Below are 19325 nucleotides of genomic sequence, written 5' to 3'. Positions count from 1 at the left end.
CTCTGTCTCTGGTGAAGCCTCTCACCACCCCTGAGCCTCTGGCCTGTACCCCAGTTCTGTATGCATAAATAAATAAATCTTTAAAAAAAAATACATGCCTAAGTTTATGTACATAGAATGAAAATGTCCAGAGGAATTCGAGTAACAATGCAATTTCTCAATAAATGCTTAAGCCTTGGGGAGGCATCAGTGCCTTAAGCTCAAATTTACAGAACAAACCTTGCCCTCTAAATATGTATGTGAAGTAGAAGCAAGAAATTAAACCTTTTCACTAATTTAATTCCTTTATGTGTTTGTCATAAAGCTAATAAGAATTATTCTGCTATTGCTGGCACTTTGATCATAGAGAAATGGTTCAGGATGTAGTGGTCCAAGTTATTCTTAGGCTTTCATGTTCAGCGACTGACATGGGAATAGAGAATCTTGATTGACACCATAAGCAGTCAGTTAATGGGAGGAGGTGATGTGAAATATTCTATGTAATATTTCAGTTAAGTTTTCAAAAATTATTTACTTTTAAAATTTTGACTCCTGCAAATAAAAGGCACAAGTCATATTTTTATGTATGATTTTAAAAATTATGTTCTCTAACCCTGTTTTCATCGACTGGTTTCAGATACATAAGCAATGTTTGTTTGTTTGTTTTTTTTTTTGTTTTTTTTTAAAGATTTATTTATTTATTCATACAGAACTGGGGTACAGGCCAGAGGCTCAGGGACGGTGAGAGGCTTCACCAGAGACAGAGTGGGGAGAAGAACAGGCAGATTGACGAAGTACACTGCTGAGGGGAGCAGCGGGCGGGTCAGGAGAGGTCTGGCTCGCCATGTGGTCTCCTCCGGGGCAGGCGGCAGGCGGGAATCGAACTCATGCGGAAGTGGCTTCAGATTCTCAGTGCTGTGCTTTAACCCGCTGCGCCACCAGGGAGGGCCTGTTTGTTTGTTTTTATCCTGCTATAAATTACTTAATTTTAACTATTCTTGTTCAGTTTTGTTTGTTCAGAATGGAAGTGTTAATGCCATTATTCTGTGGTAATTATAATAAGCAGTATTATACAAAGCTGCTATTAAAAAAAATAATATTGGTACTAGATAGTAAGTTGTTTTTCTTCAAAGTGGCTTTATCTTAGGGAAAAACTGAATGCTAAAGTACCAGTTAAAGTTTATTATATGTGATTCCTTGTGTTTTTTGCTAATTGGTTTGTTAAAAAACACACATACACACTACAATTTTAAAGAACACCATACATATTTTTCTTCAAAGCAGTGTATAAGTTTCCTGAAAGTTGTAGCCACTGTTTTATACTTTTGTTTCTAGCATCTCAACGCAAGATGCCATTTTTTTCCTCAGCCATCTGTATTTTATTTTAATTATATTATGTTTTAAGTGTATAACTTTATTTTTAGTTTTTTTTTCATTTAAATACATCTGTAGGTTAATTACCTTTTCCCTTAAGTCTCATCTTCCCTCACACTCTGCATTAATTTGAGTTGGAATGTATCACTTAAAACTTTAGGCTTAATGCTAGATAAGTAGAATTGGTGCTTTTTATTTCATTTCCATTTGAAAGAATGTGGCAGTTTTCATTTTTGAAGGAGAAATTGAGGTGTTTTTAATAAAAGTATGCAGTGACTAGTGTTCATTGTCTGTGTGGCTTTTTTTTTTTTTTTTAAAGTTCTTTAAAAACATTCTTTTGTGGGTTCCAAGTTCTCTTTAAATTTTACCACCTACAGTCACTGCCTACAGAGCCATGTGATCATCTTGGCAGCAGCCAGGCCTTTTAGTGATTTCATTACTGTGGTTTCCTCAAGCTCTTTACACACATTGATTAATATTTTCCTTGCAGTTATCGCTGTGATGATTTTGTGGTTAATGACACCAAGCTGGGACTGGTACAGAAAGTCAGAGAACACTTACAGAACTTGGAAAAGTAAGTAATAAGCCTAGGTAAGAAAGGGGACAGAATGGGGTTGAAGGCCCTTTAGAATTTTCAGTGGTATTTTTGTTTATGAGTTCTGTAAATTCACTTTGTTTTCAGTGTGATTGAAATGGTAGTAAAATAAACTTTGGATGTGGTTCCCTGAAACGGTGCCCATAGTTAATGATGGTAGCTATGTATTTATTTCATTTAATTTTTATCACTAGCTCCATCCAAAGGCCTGTTTTTTTGAGTCAGTACCCACCAATATAATCTACTCAGTATACTTGCAATGGAAACTTTGAAGGTGCAAGGAAAGCTCAGAATGTGATATAAAATCATGATAGTTACTTTTAATATTAGAAAAACCTTGTCAAATGTATTATGAGGTCTTCTTAGCACTAACATTTATGCATTGTTTTTAAGGGAAATGAGGTTTAATTATATTATGGTCCTCTTTATGTGTATATAATAGCATGGTGCGCTAGCGTCTTTCCTTTTTTGTTAGGAGTAGTTACACCACTTGAAATTATAAGGAGTTGTGAAGTGTTTTATTCCATAAAGAAAGTACTTTTATAAATAGGTTTTTCTTGCTATAGCCACTTAAATTATTCAGATGAAATTCATTGGGCCAAAGTTCAAGTAATAAAGAGAAATCCAAATAGCATTGCCTTTAAAGCTACAGTGAATAGAAACATGACCATGGAGTTTTGTGTGAATCGCCCATAATTGTTTGTCAGGTGCCATCTACTTAATTTTGATAGTTGATAGATAAAAGGTATTGTGAAAACATGCCAAAATTTGAGTCCTCTGGCAAACTTAAATGTGAAACCAGTAAACTATTTTTAAATTGTTTACTAATGTTTATTAGTTGAATGAAATACTGGATAGATTTGGCTAACCAAAATATTTATGTTTCATTGACTACGTAGATTTAAAGCTGGTAAAGGAAGAATAATTGATATATTTAAAATCTAAACTAATTAAAAACATTGGTTTTAAATAACTTTGGCTTGTTTTTTGACTTTTCTTTTTCAAAGTGCTTCCTCCCTTTTAATTTTTTTTTTTTTTTAAAGATTTATTTATTTGTACATACAGAACCGGGGTACAGGCTAGAGGCTCAGGGGCGGTGAGAGGCTTCACCAGAGACAGAGTGGGGAGCAGAACAGGCAGATCGACGAAGCACACTGCTGAGGGGAGCAGCGGGTGGGTCAGGAGAGGTCTGCCACACCATGTGGTCACCTCCGGGGCAGGCGGAAATCGAACTCGTGCGGAAGTGGCTTTAGCTTCTCAGTGCAGTGCTTTAACCCGCTGCGCCACCTGGGAGGGCCCTTCCCTTTTAATTTTAAGAGTAGCATGAGCACTATCTAGAATTAGATAATACAGTTATACATACACAGATCAAGAATACTTAACTTTATCTGAAATTGTCACAATTAACTGTAAAGTAGGAGATTCCTGCAGTAATTTATATAATAGCACTCTTTAATGTGGTAATGCCATTGTAAATATCTTGCTAACTTTCTTCATTGTAGAAGTAGGCTTGCTACCACAATATTTTTTCTGCTACTTGTAGTGTTTCTCTAAGAAAAGACTACCATCTCAATTCCTAATAAGTCAAACAGAACATTTGTGCAGCTAACAAACATTTTATTTCCATTGACCACTGCCTCAGGTGAAAGATGTCGCAGACCATCTTGTCTCTACTTCTACTTGGACCCATAGAAAAATTTTATCTTGAAATCCTTTCCTAAGTTCATTTCTATATTTTTAAACATAGGTTTCAATCTATACTAGAACCTTTACTTTTAAAACTGTGACTATATTTGTATTTTATTTTACATTATTTTGCTTATTCTCTGGAGTAGTACTGTGCTATGGAACTTCCTGAAGTGAAGGAAATACTCTGTTGCACACTGTCCAGTATGGTAGCCACTTCACACATGTGGTTCTTAAGCACATGAAAAGTGGCTAATGTGAATGAAGAACTGAATTTAAAATTTTAAATTTAAGTAGCCACATGTAATTAGTGGCTGCTATGTGATATAGAATCTAGGGGATTCAGCCATTTTGAGAATCACTGAGGGTAAAATTTAATATCTTATGATTCAGAAAGCTAACTTAGCTCTATTTAATACAGTAAAACTGAAAGTTAACTATTAGCAGTGTCACTAAGTATACTGTGTGATTTAATTTCTTTGCTTATATATCGGAATTAATCTCCTCTTGCTTTGTAGTCACTATTTCTATGAGAAGGTGTGCACACAGTTTTGAAGAGACTGTCAGTAGGTCTGGTCCTCCAAGGTTGTTATAGTTCATGTGGAAATTTTGGAAAGAAAAATACTTATATATTAATTTGGATTAGCCTGGTATTTTCAGAAGATGAGAAAAAATTGGTACACTTAAAAGTCTGGCTTTAATAACTTTTATTTCCTTTAGTTTAGTTTTCTTGCAACAATAATTTTAAAGTGACCTTTGGAGATAAGATCTTCTGATAGTAAAGAAATTTTCTGATAAATATAAAATATCTTTCATCAAGAAAAATTTGCAATAATTTAAATTCTGTATTTCTGTGCTAGTTAGGATTTGTGAGCATAGCTGAGTCAAATGAATTTATATCACCTATACTTTATCATCCCTTGAATTCAGATTATGCCCTAATTTATTATGAAATGAGCAAGACATGAAACCTTTCTGAAAATTATGAAAGAAGTAGCCTTGTATATATACTTTATAATAATTATCAGAATAATTATGTCAGAACCAGGTTCCCTCTTTGTTTTGAGGAATGGGTCTCTTGTTTTTGAAGCTTCATAATTGATTAGGCAGAAGGGTGAGAAAGGGGGATTGTCTCACAGACTACATCTACCAGGCCAGTTTTCCTAAGAAGTGCCTAGTGTTTGCAGTTTACAGTCCCACCCTGCTGGAGAAACAGTGGGGACTTGCAAGCAAAGTAGAACTCCTTCAACTATACAGTGGGCCTAATAGGTTACTTCCTCCTGTAAGCAGCGATGGCAGGTGCTTAGGACAGCTAGTTATTCTTTATTCTGCTGTGCAGTATGTATATATATTGTCTTTTTGACTCTGTTTGTTTGTGTCTTAATAGCTCAGCTTTTACAGCTGACAGGCATAGGAAAAGAAAACTTTTGGAAAATTCTTCACTAAACAGCAAGTTATTAAAAGTAAATGTAAGTAAAATTTATTCAAATATGAGTTCTTTGAGAGCTAATGACTGTTTTACTACATCTCTAACATCAATGCTGTCCCTTAAAAGTGTAAATATATGCCTTGGATTTACAGTATTTTATAAAATACTTACCACTTTTACTAATGCTTCTTAGTGTAACTAAATACCCAAGGGTTTCCATCTGTGAGTAGCTTCCTTCCACCAGGATTGCTATGTACACGCCATTGTCTTAGCAAGTGTTCCTTCTTAACATATACTCATGTACCTTTTATTGGACCCCAGAGAACCTTGCTTCTATTAAAGTTTCCTAGTGCAAATCCCCTCAGGGACCCTCCCTGGTGGTGCAGCGGGCTAAAGCGCAGCACTAAGAAGCTAAAGCCACTTCCACATGAGTTTGATTCCCGCCCCAGAGGTGACCCACATGGCATGGCAGACATCTCCTGACCCGCCCATTGCTCCCCTCAGCAGTGTACTTCGTCAGTCGGCTTATTCTGCTCCCCATTTTGTCTCTGGTGAATCCTCTCACTGCCGCTGTGTCTCTGGACTGTACCCCCAGTTCTGAATGCATAAATAAATAAATCTTAAAAAAAAAAATTCTATGTCCCTGAAATTTTGGTTAAGTTTTTTAAAAAATTTAAAAAATGTATTTATTTACCTATGCACATGGAACTGGGCTACAGGCCAGAGGTGCAGGGGCAGTGAGAGGTTTCATTGGAGACAGAGTGGGGAGCAGAATAGGCTGCCTGATGAAGTACACTGCTGAGGGGAGCAGTGGGCGGATCAGGAGAGGTCTGCTGCGCCATGTGGGTCACCTCCAGGGCCAGGTATCCAACTCATGCTAAACCTCCAAGTGCTGCACTTACTCTCTGCGCCACCAGGGAGGGCCCAATTTTGGTTAAGTTTTAATTCTTAGGACTTTTTTTTTTTAATTACAAATGTTTATTTTTACATCATTTTGTACATTTTTTTCCATCTCAATTGTAATCCCCGCGGGTTTCCCATCACCAAGTCACCCATGTGCCATCACTATAATCCCGTGCATTTCCCTCCTCCCACCCCGTTCTTAGGACTTTTTAATACAACTTCACTATGAAAGAGTATGCTTCCTCATTCTGGTAACCATCTATTCTAGATGTTGAGCCAATAATGGATGAGGAAAATTTAAAGATCATTGAATATTTTTATACCAGTATACAAAATTGTGCTAATAGTTTTGTCTCTGATGTCATGCTGGCTATGTTGGATATACACTTAATCAAAGGTGTTATGATTTTGTGAAAAAGTGATAAAGTGCTCTCTGGCCATGTGACCTATGGGCAGAGGTGCTATGGATTTGGCTAGTATGTTCACCTCCCAGGCATAGTATTCCAACATCATGGAGCATTTGTAGAGCTAATCAGAAAACCAAGCCTGAGCCTTTAAGAGAAGTTCAGATATTTTGAAAGATTAATATCCCATTGTTAGGGAAATAGGTATTGGCTATTTATGCACAGCTTAGAGCTAAAAGTTTGGGGACAGAAATACTTGGGGTATATATATTTGTGTTTTTAATTTTTGGTAGTTCTGATAGACTCTTAAAAGGCACTAAGTATTAAGTATTAGATCTTCCTGATTTTTGCACTGTGTACTCCGTGGTACTGATTGATGTTGACTTCCTCATAAATTTCCACAAGATACACCCATTTACAACCATCCCAGAAGCAGAAAGAATCTTCTAAAAATATGTAACACTTATATAAAGTGAAAGGGAGTTTGAAATATACATTGCAAAGAAAAGGACCAATTCCAAATACTGACCTTTGCTTTGCTTTGCTTTGCTTTACTATGTGATAGGTGACCTTCTCAGTGTTACTGATGGCCTCTTTTTGTCCCATTTTACAGGGAAGCACCACTGCCATTTGTGCCACAGGCCTTCGGAATTTGGGGAACACATGTTTCATGAATGCCATCCTTCAGTCACTCAGGTGATAATACGTTCAGAGCTAATGTGTCTGTTATTCTAGCAGTCAAGGTGAAATGTTCTGTATCTGCCACTGACTTTAGTCAGTGACTTGGAGCTAGTTACCTTAGATTTCTGTGCCTTAGTTTACTCATCAGTAAATTGGGGGTGGTTATTCTGTAGGGTAGTGGAAACATTATGCAATATAATTTCTATGAAGTGCTTAGAACAGTGCTTAGTGGTAAATAAATTAATTGTTCACTTTTTCCTATTACTGCTCAACAGACTAGAACAGAGGTCACTACATTTTTCCTATAGATGCTAGAGAGAAAATATTTCAGTCTTGCATGCCATTTACTGTCTTTCTCACATATTGTCCTCCCCCCCTCTACTCTCTGTTTTAAAATAACTATTTAAAAATGTAAAAACTCTTTGGTCTAGGGCCATATTTGGCATATTGGTCATGGTTTGTAGACCTTGAGGTAAAGGGACCATGCATGCTCAGAGAGCTTAATTTAATCATTGAGTTGAGTCTTAAGTATAGTTATAGGATTGTATGTTTAGAAGGTCTTTAAAATGTAAGATAAATAGTAAAAATAGCTAGCAAGACTGATCTACATTATATAAAAGAAATTATTTTGAAAATTGCATATTACAGATTTTTTTAAAGATTTATTTGTGCATACAGAACTGGGGTACAGGCCAGAGACTCGGGGTGGTGAAAGACTTCACCAGAGACAGAGTGGGGAGTAGAACAGGCAGATTGACGAAGTATGCTGCTGAGGGGAGCAGTGGGCAGGTCAGGAGAGGTCTTCCACACCGTGTGGTCACCTCCGGGGCAGGCGGGAATCGAACTTATGCGGAAGTGGTTTCAGCTTCTTAGTGCAGTGCTTTAACCCACTGTGCCACCAGGGAGAGCCTACTTACAGATTTTAATGAGGCATCAAAGGCCCAAATAAATTATCTTTCTTGAGGTCATCTTGCTAATAAGGAGTAAAAGCCCTATTTAATCTTTCTTTAAAGATACTGTCTCTAAGCTAGTCTAGTCTTACTCAAATAAGAAATTCTAATCACTGTTGAATTCTCCTTGTTACTCTGTGTAGTACAGTTAAACAATATGGTTGCACTCATGGTTTGTTTTTATTTGAGGAAATTATTGAATACCTGGAAATAAGCACCCTGAAAAGAAAGAAATGCTATGGGGGGTGGCAATTTGAGGAATTTTTGAACAGAGATTTTTGCTTTAAGCTCTTTGTTCATTTTTATAAAGTCATATGTTTATATTGTTTTCTTAGAATAAATGAGGAAACTTCAGAAATTCAGTGTAAGAGATTCCCTTGAGTACAATTTAAATTAGAAATGGAAAAGATCACAGTCTCAAAATTTATATGTAGGTTCCATGGAACTTTCTTTACACTCCTTAACTGGGGTACAGGCCAGGGGCACAGGTGTGGTGAGAGGATTCACCAGAGACAGAGTGGGGAGCAGAACGGGCAGATCAATGAAATACACTGCTGAGGAGAGCAGCGGGAGGGTCAGGAGAGGTCTGCCGAGCCATGTGGTCACCTCCGGGGGCTGGTGGGGATCTAACTCATGCGGAAGTGGCTTTAGCTTCTCAGTGCTGTGCTTTAACCTGCTGCGCCACTAGGGAGGGCCTCTTTACACTCCTTTTAAATACATTTTAAAAAATAATTTCTTCCCTCTTCTTTTTAAAATAGTAACATTGAGCAGTTTTGCTGTTATTTCAAAGAACTACCTGCTGTGGAGTTAAGGAATGGGAAAACAGCAGGAAGGCGAACATACCACACCAGGAGCCAAGGGGAGAACAATGTGTGAGTTCTAAGAATATGTCCTTTCTGGCTTTGAGCTGCAAATGACTCTTACTGGTTATTTCCACTGCATTATGTGAGTTAATAGATACTGATGTTTTTCAGAATGCTTCTTCAAAAGTTTGTGTTTAATCTTAGTAAACAGCGGAATTCATTTCATTTCTGCAGGATAAATTTTGCAGCCTTTGTGGACTTGACATTCTAAAATTGACAACTATGTGTCATATACAGTTCTAGGTTTTCTAGGTTTAGATCAGCATGAATGTCATTAGATGTCTTTGTAAGTGGATTTGTTTAATAATAAACCTGTTTGGATAATAAAGCTAGTTTATAGTTAGAAAATTAATTATAGGGTATTATAGCCAATTTGTAGTTGATAGGGGAAAGGGAAAAATTTAACAAGTGATTGTTGAGAACTGATATATATCCAGTTTAGTGTGACCATACTCTACTTTGGTTTTAGATGATCTATCTTATAGTTGTGACTGTAAGGCTTATGTTTTTCCATCTCTTTAGGATTGAAATAAAGCTATGATTTATATCTCTATATATGTTAATGTAATTTTTTCCTGTTCCCCACCCCCACACAACCTATTCTCACACATTCTCAGAAGTCATTTTATGATCCAACACTCTTTTGTATAAGTGGCTGAAGGAGAATGGAAAGGAACATGTTAGAATAGTATGCAGTATGGATAGAGCCAAAATATGGGGGAACTTCAAAGTCAGACATTGGAGCAGGGATGGAATGACATCACTAGAAGTGGTGTCTTAGAGGTTACTATGGTAGCAGCATGTGGGATGAATTGGAAAATACCTACATTTAAGGAGGCTTTCACACTTAGTAGTAATTGGGTTTTAGGGAGTAGCAATGAAATGGGGAAAAAGTATGTTTGCAGGAAAGTTAAGGCAAGAAATAAGTATTACTTGATGCATTAGTGGCATTTAGGGTTTAGCTACAAACTGCAGAAATTGCCTATGGTCATCTTAGGCAGAAAGGAATTTGTTAAAGTTCTGTTGGTGAGCTAACCACTGTTGGATGGGTGAAAAATCAGGTCTGGAGACCAGGCATCCAGGACCCCAGCACAATCACCCCACATAAATGTACCTAAAGACATCACTGCTGCCTGCCCACAGCATGATACCTGTTCCCATTTCTAGCATGACTGGAGTTGGGTGCTGGCTGTCTTCTGCTATTGCTGCTCCTGCATCCAGAAAGGGTTTGGCACTGTCTCAGCTTCTTTGTGTCACTAATTATTCCTGCCATATATCGCCAGAACCCAGATAAAACTAAGCTCTGGCTGAAAAAGCAAGTGTCTGACCATTTTAGTTTCTGCAGTATAAGGCTATGACTCTCACCAAGATATTTAAAGTGGGAAATTCCTCAAACTTAAGGTTCAGATTATTAGGAAATCAAAAATTGACTTGTATACCAGGGACCTGCAACAAGGTTAGAGAAAGAAGAAAGGGTAGAGAAAGAAGAAAATGTCTGAGAGATTAATCCAGGTGTTGAAGAGTATCGTAGCTGTATTGACAGATATACTAATAGAAGCCGAGAAAGTGTACTAGTTTACTATACAGGGTATAGTGAAGTGTACTACAGACAGAGAAATGCAGAAATTAATAGATTTAAACCTCCATGGCTTATTTTCTCATGTAAAAGTTGGGGATTATCTGTTTAGGACTGTTGCACACAATCATCAGACTCCTTCCACTTTGCCTTTCCACCAACCCTGGGATGGGGCCGTAGAGTGCCACCATTTTGTCTTCACTCCAGCTAAAAGGAAGAAGGTAGGGTTAATGAAACAGACACAACTCTTTTTCTTTAAGGAAATTTCTCAGAAATTGGACACATTCAAAAGTTTTTTATTCTAGGAGATCATGTGCCCAGCAAAAAAAGGAAGTTCTATTCCAGTGAGAGAAGAGGAGGATATTAGGGAGCAGTCGGGAGAATACAGAGAACAGGTACTTGAGCTTAGAGCATATTGAGTTTAAAATAACAAGAAAATAATCCAGTAAAAAATTCTTGTTGGAAACAGTAGAAACCTAGATAAAAGTGATCATGAGAAAAATCTGATTTTAAGATTTGGATTTGAAAGTCATTAGCATAGTCATGTGTTCAAATTTTGTGACTAGTTGAATTCTCTGGGGAAGAGATGAGCATATGGTCATAGACTGAGGTCTGGAAAGTGCTTCTGGTGAGGGACAAGAGGGAATAATGCAGGAGATGGAGAAAGAGATTCTATTACTTGTTTATAATTCTTTAAGACATAGATTCTTAGTATATATTTCAGTAATTTGGCTTGTAGCTTACCTTTTGATTTATTGTACAGCTTTGGCACATTGAAAAATCTTTGTGTCAGTACACAGGTCCCTGAATAATGTTTCTTTCAGTGCAGGTTATTACACCCTGCTGACAATGAAAGATTATTTGAGGACCTATTTTCCTTATACCTTCTTTGGTTGCAGTTTCTAGCAACCTATTGATGAAATTACGTTAAGACTTCCTCTAGTCACTGCTGCTTGCATAGGTGTTTGAGTTGCTTTTACTTAACTCTCAGAAAAGACCAAGCCCTTTTTATGTTCTCACTTTTTATTTATTAGGGATTTTGAACAGTTGGACATTATGCATGGAATTAGAAACCTCTCACTAATGCTAAGGGCACTGCCCTTCCTCTTTTCCAGGTCTTTGGTGGAAGAGTTCAGAAAGACACTCTGTGCTTTATGGCAAGGTAGCCAGACTGCTTTTAGCCCAGAATCTTTATTTTATGTTGTTTGGAAGATTATGCCGAATTTTAGGTAAGTACTGTTTAATAATGAATGATACTTAAAAATATTAGTAGTATTCTTTGCATAGTTCCTGAAAATTATCTAAGGAATGGTGGTATTCTAAATTATAATAAAAACCTTTTCCACAGAGGAAAAAAATTTGGGTATATCAACCCAAATAAATGTGTCTGTTTAATAAATAATAGGTAGCCATTAGAAATGTCATTAACAAATATGTAACATTTTATAATTATAAAAACAAAGCTTTTATAAATACTATATGCTCTAGAAAAACAGGGGGAAAAAAATCTCCTTGATTCTTTCAAAATCTTATAATGAGTAATTACCAGGTGGCACAATGGGTTAGGTGATAGCCCTGCAAGCTGGCAGCAGCCACCTCAGTGCCAGTTTGATACCCGGCTGTGGAGGTAACCCTCATGGCACAGCAGACCCTTCCTGACCCGCCCGCTGCTCCCCTCAGCAGTGTGCTTCATCCCTGCCTGTTCTTCTTCCCACTGTCTCTGGTGTATCCTCTCACCACCCCTGCACCTCTGACCTGTACCCCAGTTCTGTGTGACACATAAATAAATCTTAAAAAAAAAAAAGAATAATTACCATCATACACTGTTTTATTACTTCAGCTAAAAGAAAATCTAGATGTGATTAATGTAAATCAGTAGGTGTTATATTCACTGGCTTCTGAGACCCTTAGATGACTAATCCAGTCCCCTGGGATCCATTTTCCAGAAGGTAGATGGACCACATCCTAATGTTGCCTGTAAAGTTTGTGTTCTCTGAACTCTTTCTCGCTCTAGCCTCATTTGAGTTTGGAAGGTCTGCTATAGGAGGAATAGGTTAGTCATCCATGTAGGGATTCAGGTCATAGCCAATTTGGGGTACTTGTAGACAGCATGTTCTGTGGATTTTATATTTCTGAAACAAGTCATGATTCTTACCAGTCATAATTTTGGTGCCTAAATATATACTTGTCTCCTACCCCTCTCCCTCTTTTTTTTTTTTAAACTATTATACTGTAGAAAAACTTAGCAGTATATTTTGTTCTTTTTCCTAATTGTGTTTTAGATATATTTATAGTATGGAAAATGTTTAAGGGAACATCTTCAAAGACTAATTTGTTACCTTGCTATATAAAATCTAGCTTTGAGGATCTGACATTAGCTATTATTGTTACCCCGGTATCAGTTTACAGTTTTTTTTTTTAAGATTTATTTTATTTATTTATACATTCAAGATCTGAGGTATAAGCCAGAGGTACACAGGGGAATGAGAGAATTCACCAGAGATAAAGTAGGGAGCAGAACAGACAGATTTACTGAAATACACTGCTGAGGGGAGTAGTAGGCGAGATAGGAGAGGTCGCCTGCGCCATGTGGGTCAGCTGGAACCTAACCCTTGCACCACCAGGGAGGCCTCTGGTCTCTGTTATAAAGGAAACTTTTTTTTTTTTTTTAAAGATTTATTTATTTGTACATACAGAACTGGGTACAGGCCAGAGGCTCAGGGGCGGTGAGAGGCTTCACCAGAGACAGAGTGGGGAGCAGAACAGGCAGATCAACGAAGTACACTGCTGAGGGGAGCAGCGGGCGGGTCAGGAGAGGTCTGCCGCGCCATGTGGTCTCCTCCTGGGCAGGCGGGAATCGAACTCATGCGGAAGTGGCTTTAGCTTCTCAGTGCAGTGCTTTAACCCGCTGCGCCACCAGGGAGGGCCTATAAAGGAAACTTTTATGTGTCATGCATTTAAATATCCTCTCTGAAGAGCCTAATTTATATGGATTTAGAGTTGAGTGACTACTAAGTGGGAAGGTAGAAATGAATGCTAAGTTTACCATGTTTGGACTTAATATTATTTCTAACAATCACTAGATTCTTGAAATGGATTTAGTCTTTATACTTTATTAGTATATAATATTCCAAAAAATAATTCCACTTACAGAATGCCTACTATGTGCCAAGCACTTTAGGTTTTTTTTTTTTTTAATATTTATGCATACAGAACTGGGGTGCAGGTCAGAGGTGCAGGGGTAGTAAGAGTATTCACCACAGCCAGAACAGGAAGCAGAACAGGCAGATCGACAAAGCACACTGCTGAAGGGAGCAGCGGGTGGGTCAGGAGAGGTCTGCCACACTATGTGGGTCACCTCCAGGGCGGGGATTGAACTCATGCTGAAGTGGCTTTAGCTTCTTAGTGCTGTGCTGTAACCTGCTGCACCACCAGGGAAGGCCCCACTTCAGGTATTTTATATTTGAATTTCATTGAATATATATCAAAATTTCCCATCAAGATAGGAGGCATTGTCCCATTCTAAAGAAGGCAACACTAAGACATAGGAGTAGCATGTATATAGTTGTGTACATCTACTTGGTGTCAGGACCAGATTTAGAATCCAGATCTTGGTAGTGTTGGTTAGTGATAGATGTGTTAACAGTAATATGTGTCCACATGACTGAACAAAACCCACTATCTAGGTTTATACTGTTCTTGGTTTCTGTGGTAACTTACAGCCTTCCTCTTAATTAGGTATTTGCAAACTCTGTGAAACCTTGATCAATGAAATATGCTTTGTACCCTAAGTCTGCCCTTTATAGCTTTATAATTCATGATTGGTTTTTTAGATGCTTTATTTCATATGTCATAATATTCCTTTGATGAAAAGAAAGCATTTTTAGTAACCAGGTTGAGGAATTTGGCATGAAGTTCCCAGAATGATTTCTTTTACAATTATACTCTTAGAATTTTTTTTTTTTTAAAGATTTTATTTTATTTGTGCATACAGAACTGGGATACAGGCCAGAGATGTGGAGGGTGGGAGAATTCACCAGAGACAGAGTGGAGTGCAGAACAGGCAGATCAACGAAATACACTGCTGAGGGGAGCAGCGGGCGGGTCAGGAGAGGTCTGCCACGCCATGTGGTCACCTCCGGGGCAGGCGGGAATTGAACTCATGAGGAAGCGGCTTTAGATTCTCAGTGCTGTGCTTTAACCCGCTGCGCCACCAGGGAGGGCCCTACTCTTAGAATTTTTTAATGTGTGATTAGAATGGGTGCTTCTTTTAAATTGCTGAATAGTGTTCGATTGTGTATATATTATAACATCTTTATTCCCTTGTTTGTTGTTGGGCAGTTTCCATTGCTTGATTAAATAATGCTGCAGTACATTTGTCCCTTCGAATTAGTGCTTTTGTATTCTTTGGGTAGAAACCTAGGAGTTTAATTGCTGGATAATACTATAGATTTTAAATGTTTTGACAACCTACATACAGTTTTCCATAGAGACTGGATCAGTCTACATTCTCATCAACATTGTTAAGAAAAAGGGTTCTTTTCTCACACTGTCACCTGTACTTCTTCCTGGTCTTTTTTTGCTATGGGCTATTCTGACAGGTTTGAAGTTGTGTGTCACTGTGACTTTGACTTGAATTTCCCTCATAATAAGTGATGATGAGCGTTTTTTTTTTTTTTTTTTTTCATGTATCATCTTTGAAGAAGTGTCTATCTAGTTCATTTGCCCCTTTTTTTCATTGGGTTGTTTTCTTCTTTGAGTTATCTGAGTTCTTTGTAGATTTTGGGTATTAGCCCGTTATCATATGTATGACATTGCAAATATATACCCCCATTTAGTTGGATGCCTTTTAGTTTTAATGATAGTTTCTTTTGATGTGCAGGAGTTTTTCTTTAATTTGATGTAGTCCCAATTGTTTATTTTTCCTTTTGTTTTGCTTGCCATTGTGGTTGAATTCCCGAAGACATCACGAAGCCAGTGATGTAGAATATCTTGCCTATGTTTTCTTCTGTATCCATGTCTGATCCATTCGGAGTTATTTTCTGTTTATGGTGTAAGAGAATGAATGGCTCACTTTCATTCTTTGCATGTGGCCGTCCAATTATCCTAGCACCTCTATCTTACATTGTAATTCTTAATATAAATATGTCCACATATAAGATTGTCCTCATAAACATGCTTTATTTCTAGGATTCTAATTCCATTCCATTGAACTGTGCATCTATTTTTATTCTAAGATCATATCATTTGATTACTATTGCTTTGTAGTATAATCTGAAGTCTGGGAGTGTACTATCTTCTTTCTTATCAGTGCTTTCAATCTAAAGGGTCTTTTGTGGTTCTATCTAAATCTTAGTAATGTTTGCTCTATTTCCTTGAAGAATGCTCTTGGAAATCTGATAGGGATCACATTCAATCTGCATATTGCTTTGGATAAAATAGTCATTTTAACAGTGTTAGTTCTTCCAGTCCTTGTGTATGAAATATCTTTCCATTCCTTGTGTCTTTACCCTCTTTCGTTAATTCCTAGGTATTTCTTTTTGATGTGATTGTAAATGAGATCATTATTTTTTATTTCTTTCCCTACAATTTGTTGTTTCCATACAGGAATACAACTGGATATTAAGCTTGCAGTCTGCCATTTTGGTGTACTGATTTATTGCCGCTAATGGTCTTTTGGGGTTGTCTACTTTATTGTTATTTCATCTGAAAAGAGATGGTTTTCTTTTGCAATTGGACTCCTTTTCTTTCTCAATTAATTCTCTCAGAAATTAGGATTTCTAATAATGTGTTAAGTATTCGTGTCATGAGAGCAGGCATCCTTGTCTTGTACCTGATGTCAGAGGAGAAGCTTTCATCACTGAGTATCTTGTTTAGCTTTGAATTTACCATAAATGGCCTTTGTTATGTTGAGGTTATGTTTCTTTTGTGCCCATTTTATTGAGCACTTTCACCATAAATGGATGTTGGTTTCTTTTGTATTTATTGGTAGGATCATGAGCCTATTTTACTTTTGATTACTGTTTCAATTTCCTTGCTTAAAATTGGTCTGTTTGACCAGGGGAGAAAATTATAATAATAATGAACAGCTATATGCCAGAGACATTTTATGGGGGTGGGTGGAGTGGGGAATAGGATCAAAAATGGTGGGGGGAGGGAAATGCACTGGACTATGGTGATGACATATGGGTGATTTGGTGATGGGAAGCCCAAGGGGATTACAATTGAGATGGAAAAATACACAAAATGATATAAATATTGTATTATTTTTTTTTTTTAAAAAAGGTCTGTTCACATTTTCTATCTCTTCCTGATTCAATCCTGGTATCATTCTTAAGAATTTATGATTTCTTAACTTTCCAATTTGTTGACATAAAGATGTTCATGTAGTTTAGATCTTCTCTATTTTTGATATATTTTTTTAAAGATTTATTTATTTGCATATACAGAACTGGGGTACAGGCGAGAGGCGCAGGGGCAGTGAGAGGATTCACCAGAGACAGAGTGGGGAGCAGAACAGGCAGATCAACGAAGTACACTGCTGAAGGGAGCAGCGGGCGGGTCAGGAGAGGTCTGCCGCGCCATGTGGATCACCTCCGGGGCAGGTGGGGATCGAACTCATGTAGAAATGGCTTTAGTTTCTTAGTGCTGTGCTTTAACCCGCTGCGCCACCAGGGAGGGCCTATTTTTTATTTTTTTTTAACTATTTCATTTATGGTTCTATTTATTAGAATTTTCTTTCTCAGCTTAGAGGTTTGCCTATCTTTTTTTTTTTTTTTAAACCAGCTGTTGGCTTCATAAATAAATTTATTGTCTCTTTTATTTCTATTTTCTGTTATTTCCTTCCCTCCATGGCTTTGCTTTCATTTGTTTTTCTTGTTCTCTATGGTACAAGGTTAGATTGGTTACATGAAATTTCTCTTGAGCTAAGCATGTACTGCTATAAATTTTCCCCTTTGTACTTATAGCTATTATTCTTATAATGTGTGTGAAGCATGGGGACCCTGAATTATGTTTCTTTTATATCAATCCCAAAGTAAACGTGTTTTTATGTTTATAAAGTCCATTTTCTTTGATGTAACCTTGATTAATATAAGAGTGTGTAGGGAATCTAATTCCTTGGAACGGGATTTGAGGACTTTGAAATACAAAAGTGTGTGTAGTTGTGTGTGTAGCTTTTTGATTATGAAATAAATGCAGAACTATATCCTCTAAATGTATATGGGTACATATACATATACATATGGAAATCATCCATAATAGGTTTTTACCTAGTAGGGAAACAATTCCTGAATTTTGACCTGGCCAACATACATGTTAACACATTTCTTCTGGCTTCCTAGTGTGTCTGTACAGTCCGTTTCTTTTTCATAAAATTAAATCTAAAGTAGGCAAAATACACATTGTTCAAAATTTCAAAAAGTGAAAGAGATAGCAATGAAAAGTATTTTCTTTTACTCTGTTCCCAGCCTTTCATTTTGCTTTCCAGGCTAACCATATTACTAAATTTGTATCTCTCCTTTCAGTGATATTTTGTGTAAGTATATATAGGCAAGTGCATGTGTCAAACTTGTAACATGAATGGTGACCTTTTTTATTTTCAGATGAATCATGGCAATACATAACTTTCATAGTGTGTTTCACAGTTGCATAATATTCCACATTATGGCTTTATTATATTTAATGTAATAGTCTCCTGCCAGTGGTTATGTAGATTGTCAGATCCTTGGTTGTTTTAAACAGTGCTGAAGTGGACAGTCTCAAGCATATATAGGCTAGTATTTAAAATAATTGCTGGATCACAGGATATTTGTATTTGTGATATTGACAGCCTTCTGCTAGTTTTCATTACTTCTTGTTTAACTTAAAATGATTTTTTCCTGTTGCCTCTTTGTCAAGGCCTTCTTGTGTACAGTATTTGCTTTGTAGTCCGTATTTCTTTCTTTAATGTTAATACTCTCCAGGAAAGCCTGTTGACAGTTAAAATCTGTGGTAGTGATTTATTCCCTTGCTTCTCATATGATGTATGTGGTGTTTGTACTTTCATATACAACTTGACTTAATATATTTTGCCTTGACTTCCATAACAGTTTTGTTTTAAAATCATTTGTGGTAATTGTTTAAAAATTACAGGTGAATAAATTATTGAACTATTCTTAAGTTTGCTTTTTAGGAAATATAAAAAAGTCTCTATAGACAATAATTTACATGTGGTATTTTAATAGCATTTTGGGTTATTAATAGAAAACTTAAAAAAACACTATGCTGTTTATGTTGTGTATAATATCATTTTTATCATTTTAATTTTGGGGTGTCTTTGCCTTGAAGAAATTCAGCCATTATTGATGCCATATACTGGATAGGAAAATTAAACCTAATTGATTTTGATTTTATAAAATGTTCAGATAATTGTTTTGCAGACAAAACAATGACTAATGATTCTTTCATGAATCTTGAGGAGTACTTTAAATATGAACAGATACCTAAAAATATTAGTGTATTCTAAGTGTGTTTTAAGTATGTTAGAAGTTTGTTCTGGAGTGACAAAGAGCTTAATTATGTTGAGGTATAGCCTATTCACTAGTGGTCTTTTGCCATGTTGCACATTATGGATGGCTACTGCCAAAATGTAGAGAACTGTAACGTAAAGATGTCTGTCACAATTACACACACTGTGTGTCTGTATTATGTATGTCTTGTTTCATTATTTGGAATGTCTGCTTTCCATCCTCAAGGCAGATGCAAAATAACATTTTCTTTGATCTTTATTGGAAAATTTCTTTTAGATTTGGGTATATATGGCTTGCTTCCTTGTGGAAAAATTGTCTTTTTGTGAAGAGACAGTTGCTCTTGGGATCCTGTGCATTGGGCCTCAGCAGTGTCCC

General features: G+C 36.8%; 1 protein-coding gene across 3 annotated transcripts in view; it reads left to right on the top strand.

Annotated features, from left to right (window-relative positions):
* Window positions 1–19325, top strand: part of USP3 (ubiquitin specific peptidase 3) — a 102506-nt gene that overhangs the window by 50415 nt on the left and 32766 nt on the right. For all 3 annotated transcript variants that reach the window (XM_004687697.2, XM_012728712.1, XM_012728713.1), the window contains 5 exons: window positions 1844–1927; window positions 5022–5103; window positions 6984–7066; window positions 8760–8873; window positions 11556–11669. In XM_004687697.2, coding sequence (XP_004687754.1) covers window positions 1844–1927; window positions 5022–5103; window positions 6984–7066; window positions 8760–8873; window positions 11556–11669 — 477 coding nt within the window. The remainder of the gene's footprint in view (window positions 1–1843; window positions 1928–5021; window positions 5104–6983; window positions 7067–8759; window positions 8874–11555; window positions 11670–19325) is intronic.

Source organism: Condylura cristata, unplaced genomic scaffold, assembly GCF_000260355.1.
Source record: "Condylura cristata isolate star-nosed mole 26May11 unplaced genomic scaffold, ConCri1.0 scaffold00023, whole genome shotgun sequence".
In the NCBI taxonomy this organism is placed as follows: domain Eukaryota; kingdom Metazoa; phylum Chordata; class Mammalia; order Eulipotyphla; family Talpidae; genus Condylura; species Condylura cristata.
This window is presented reverse-complemented; position numbering and strand designations above follow the sequence as displayed.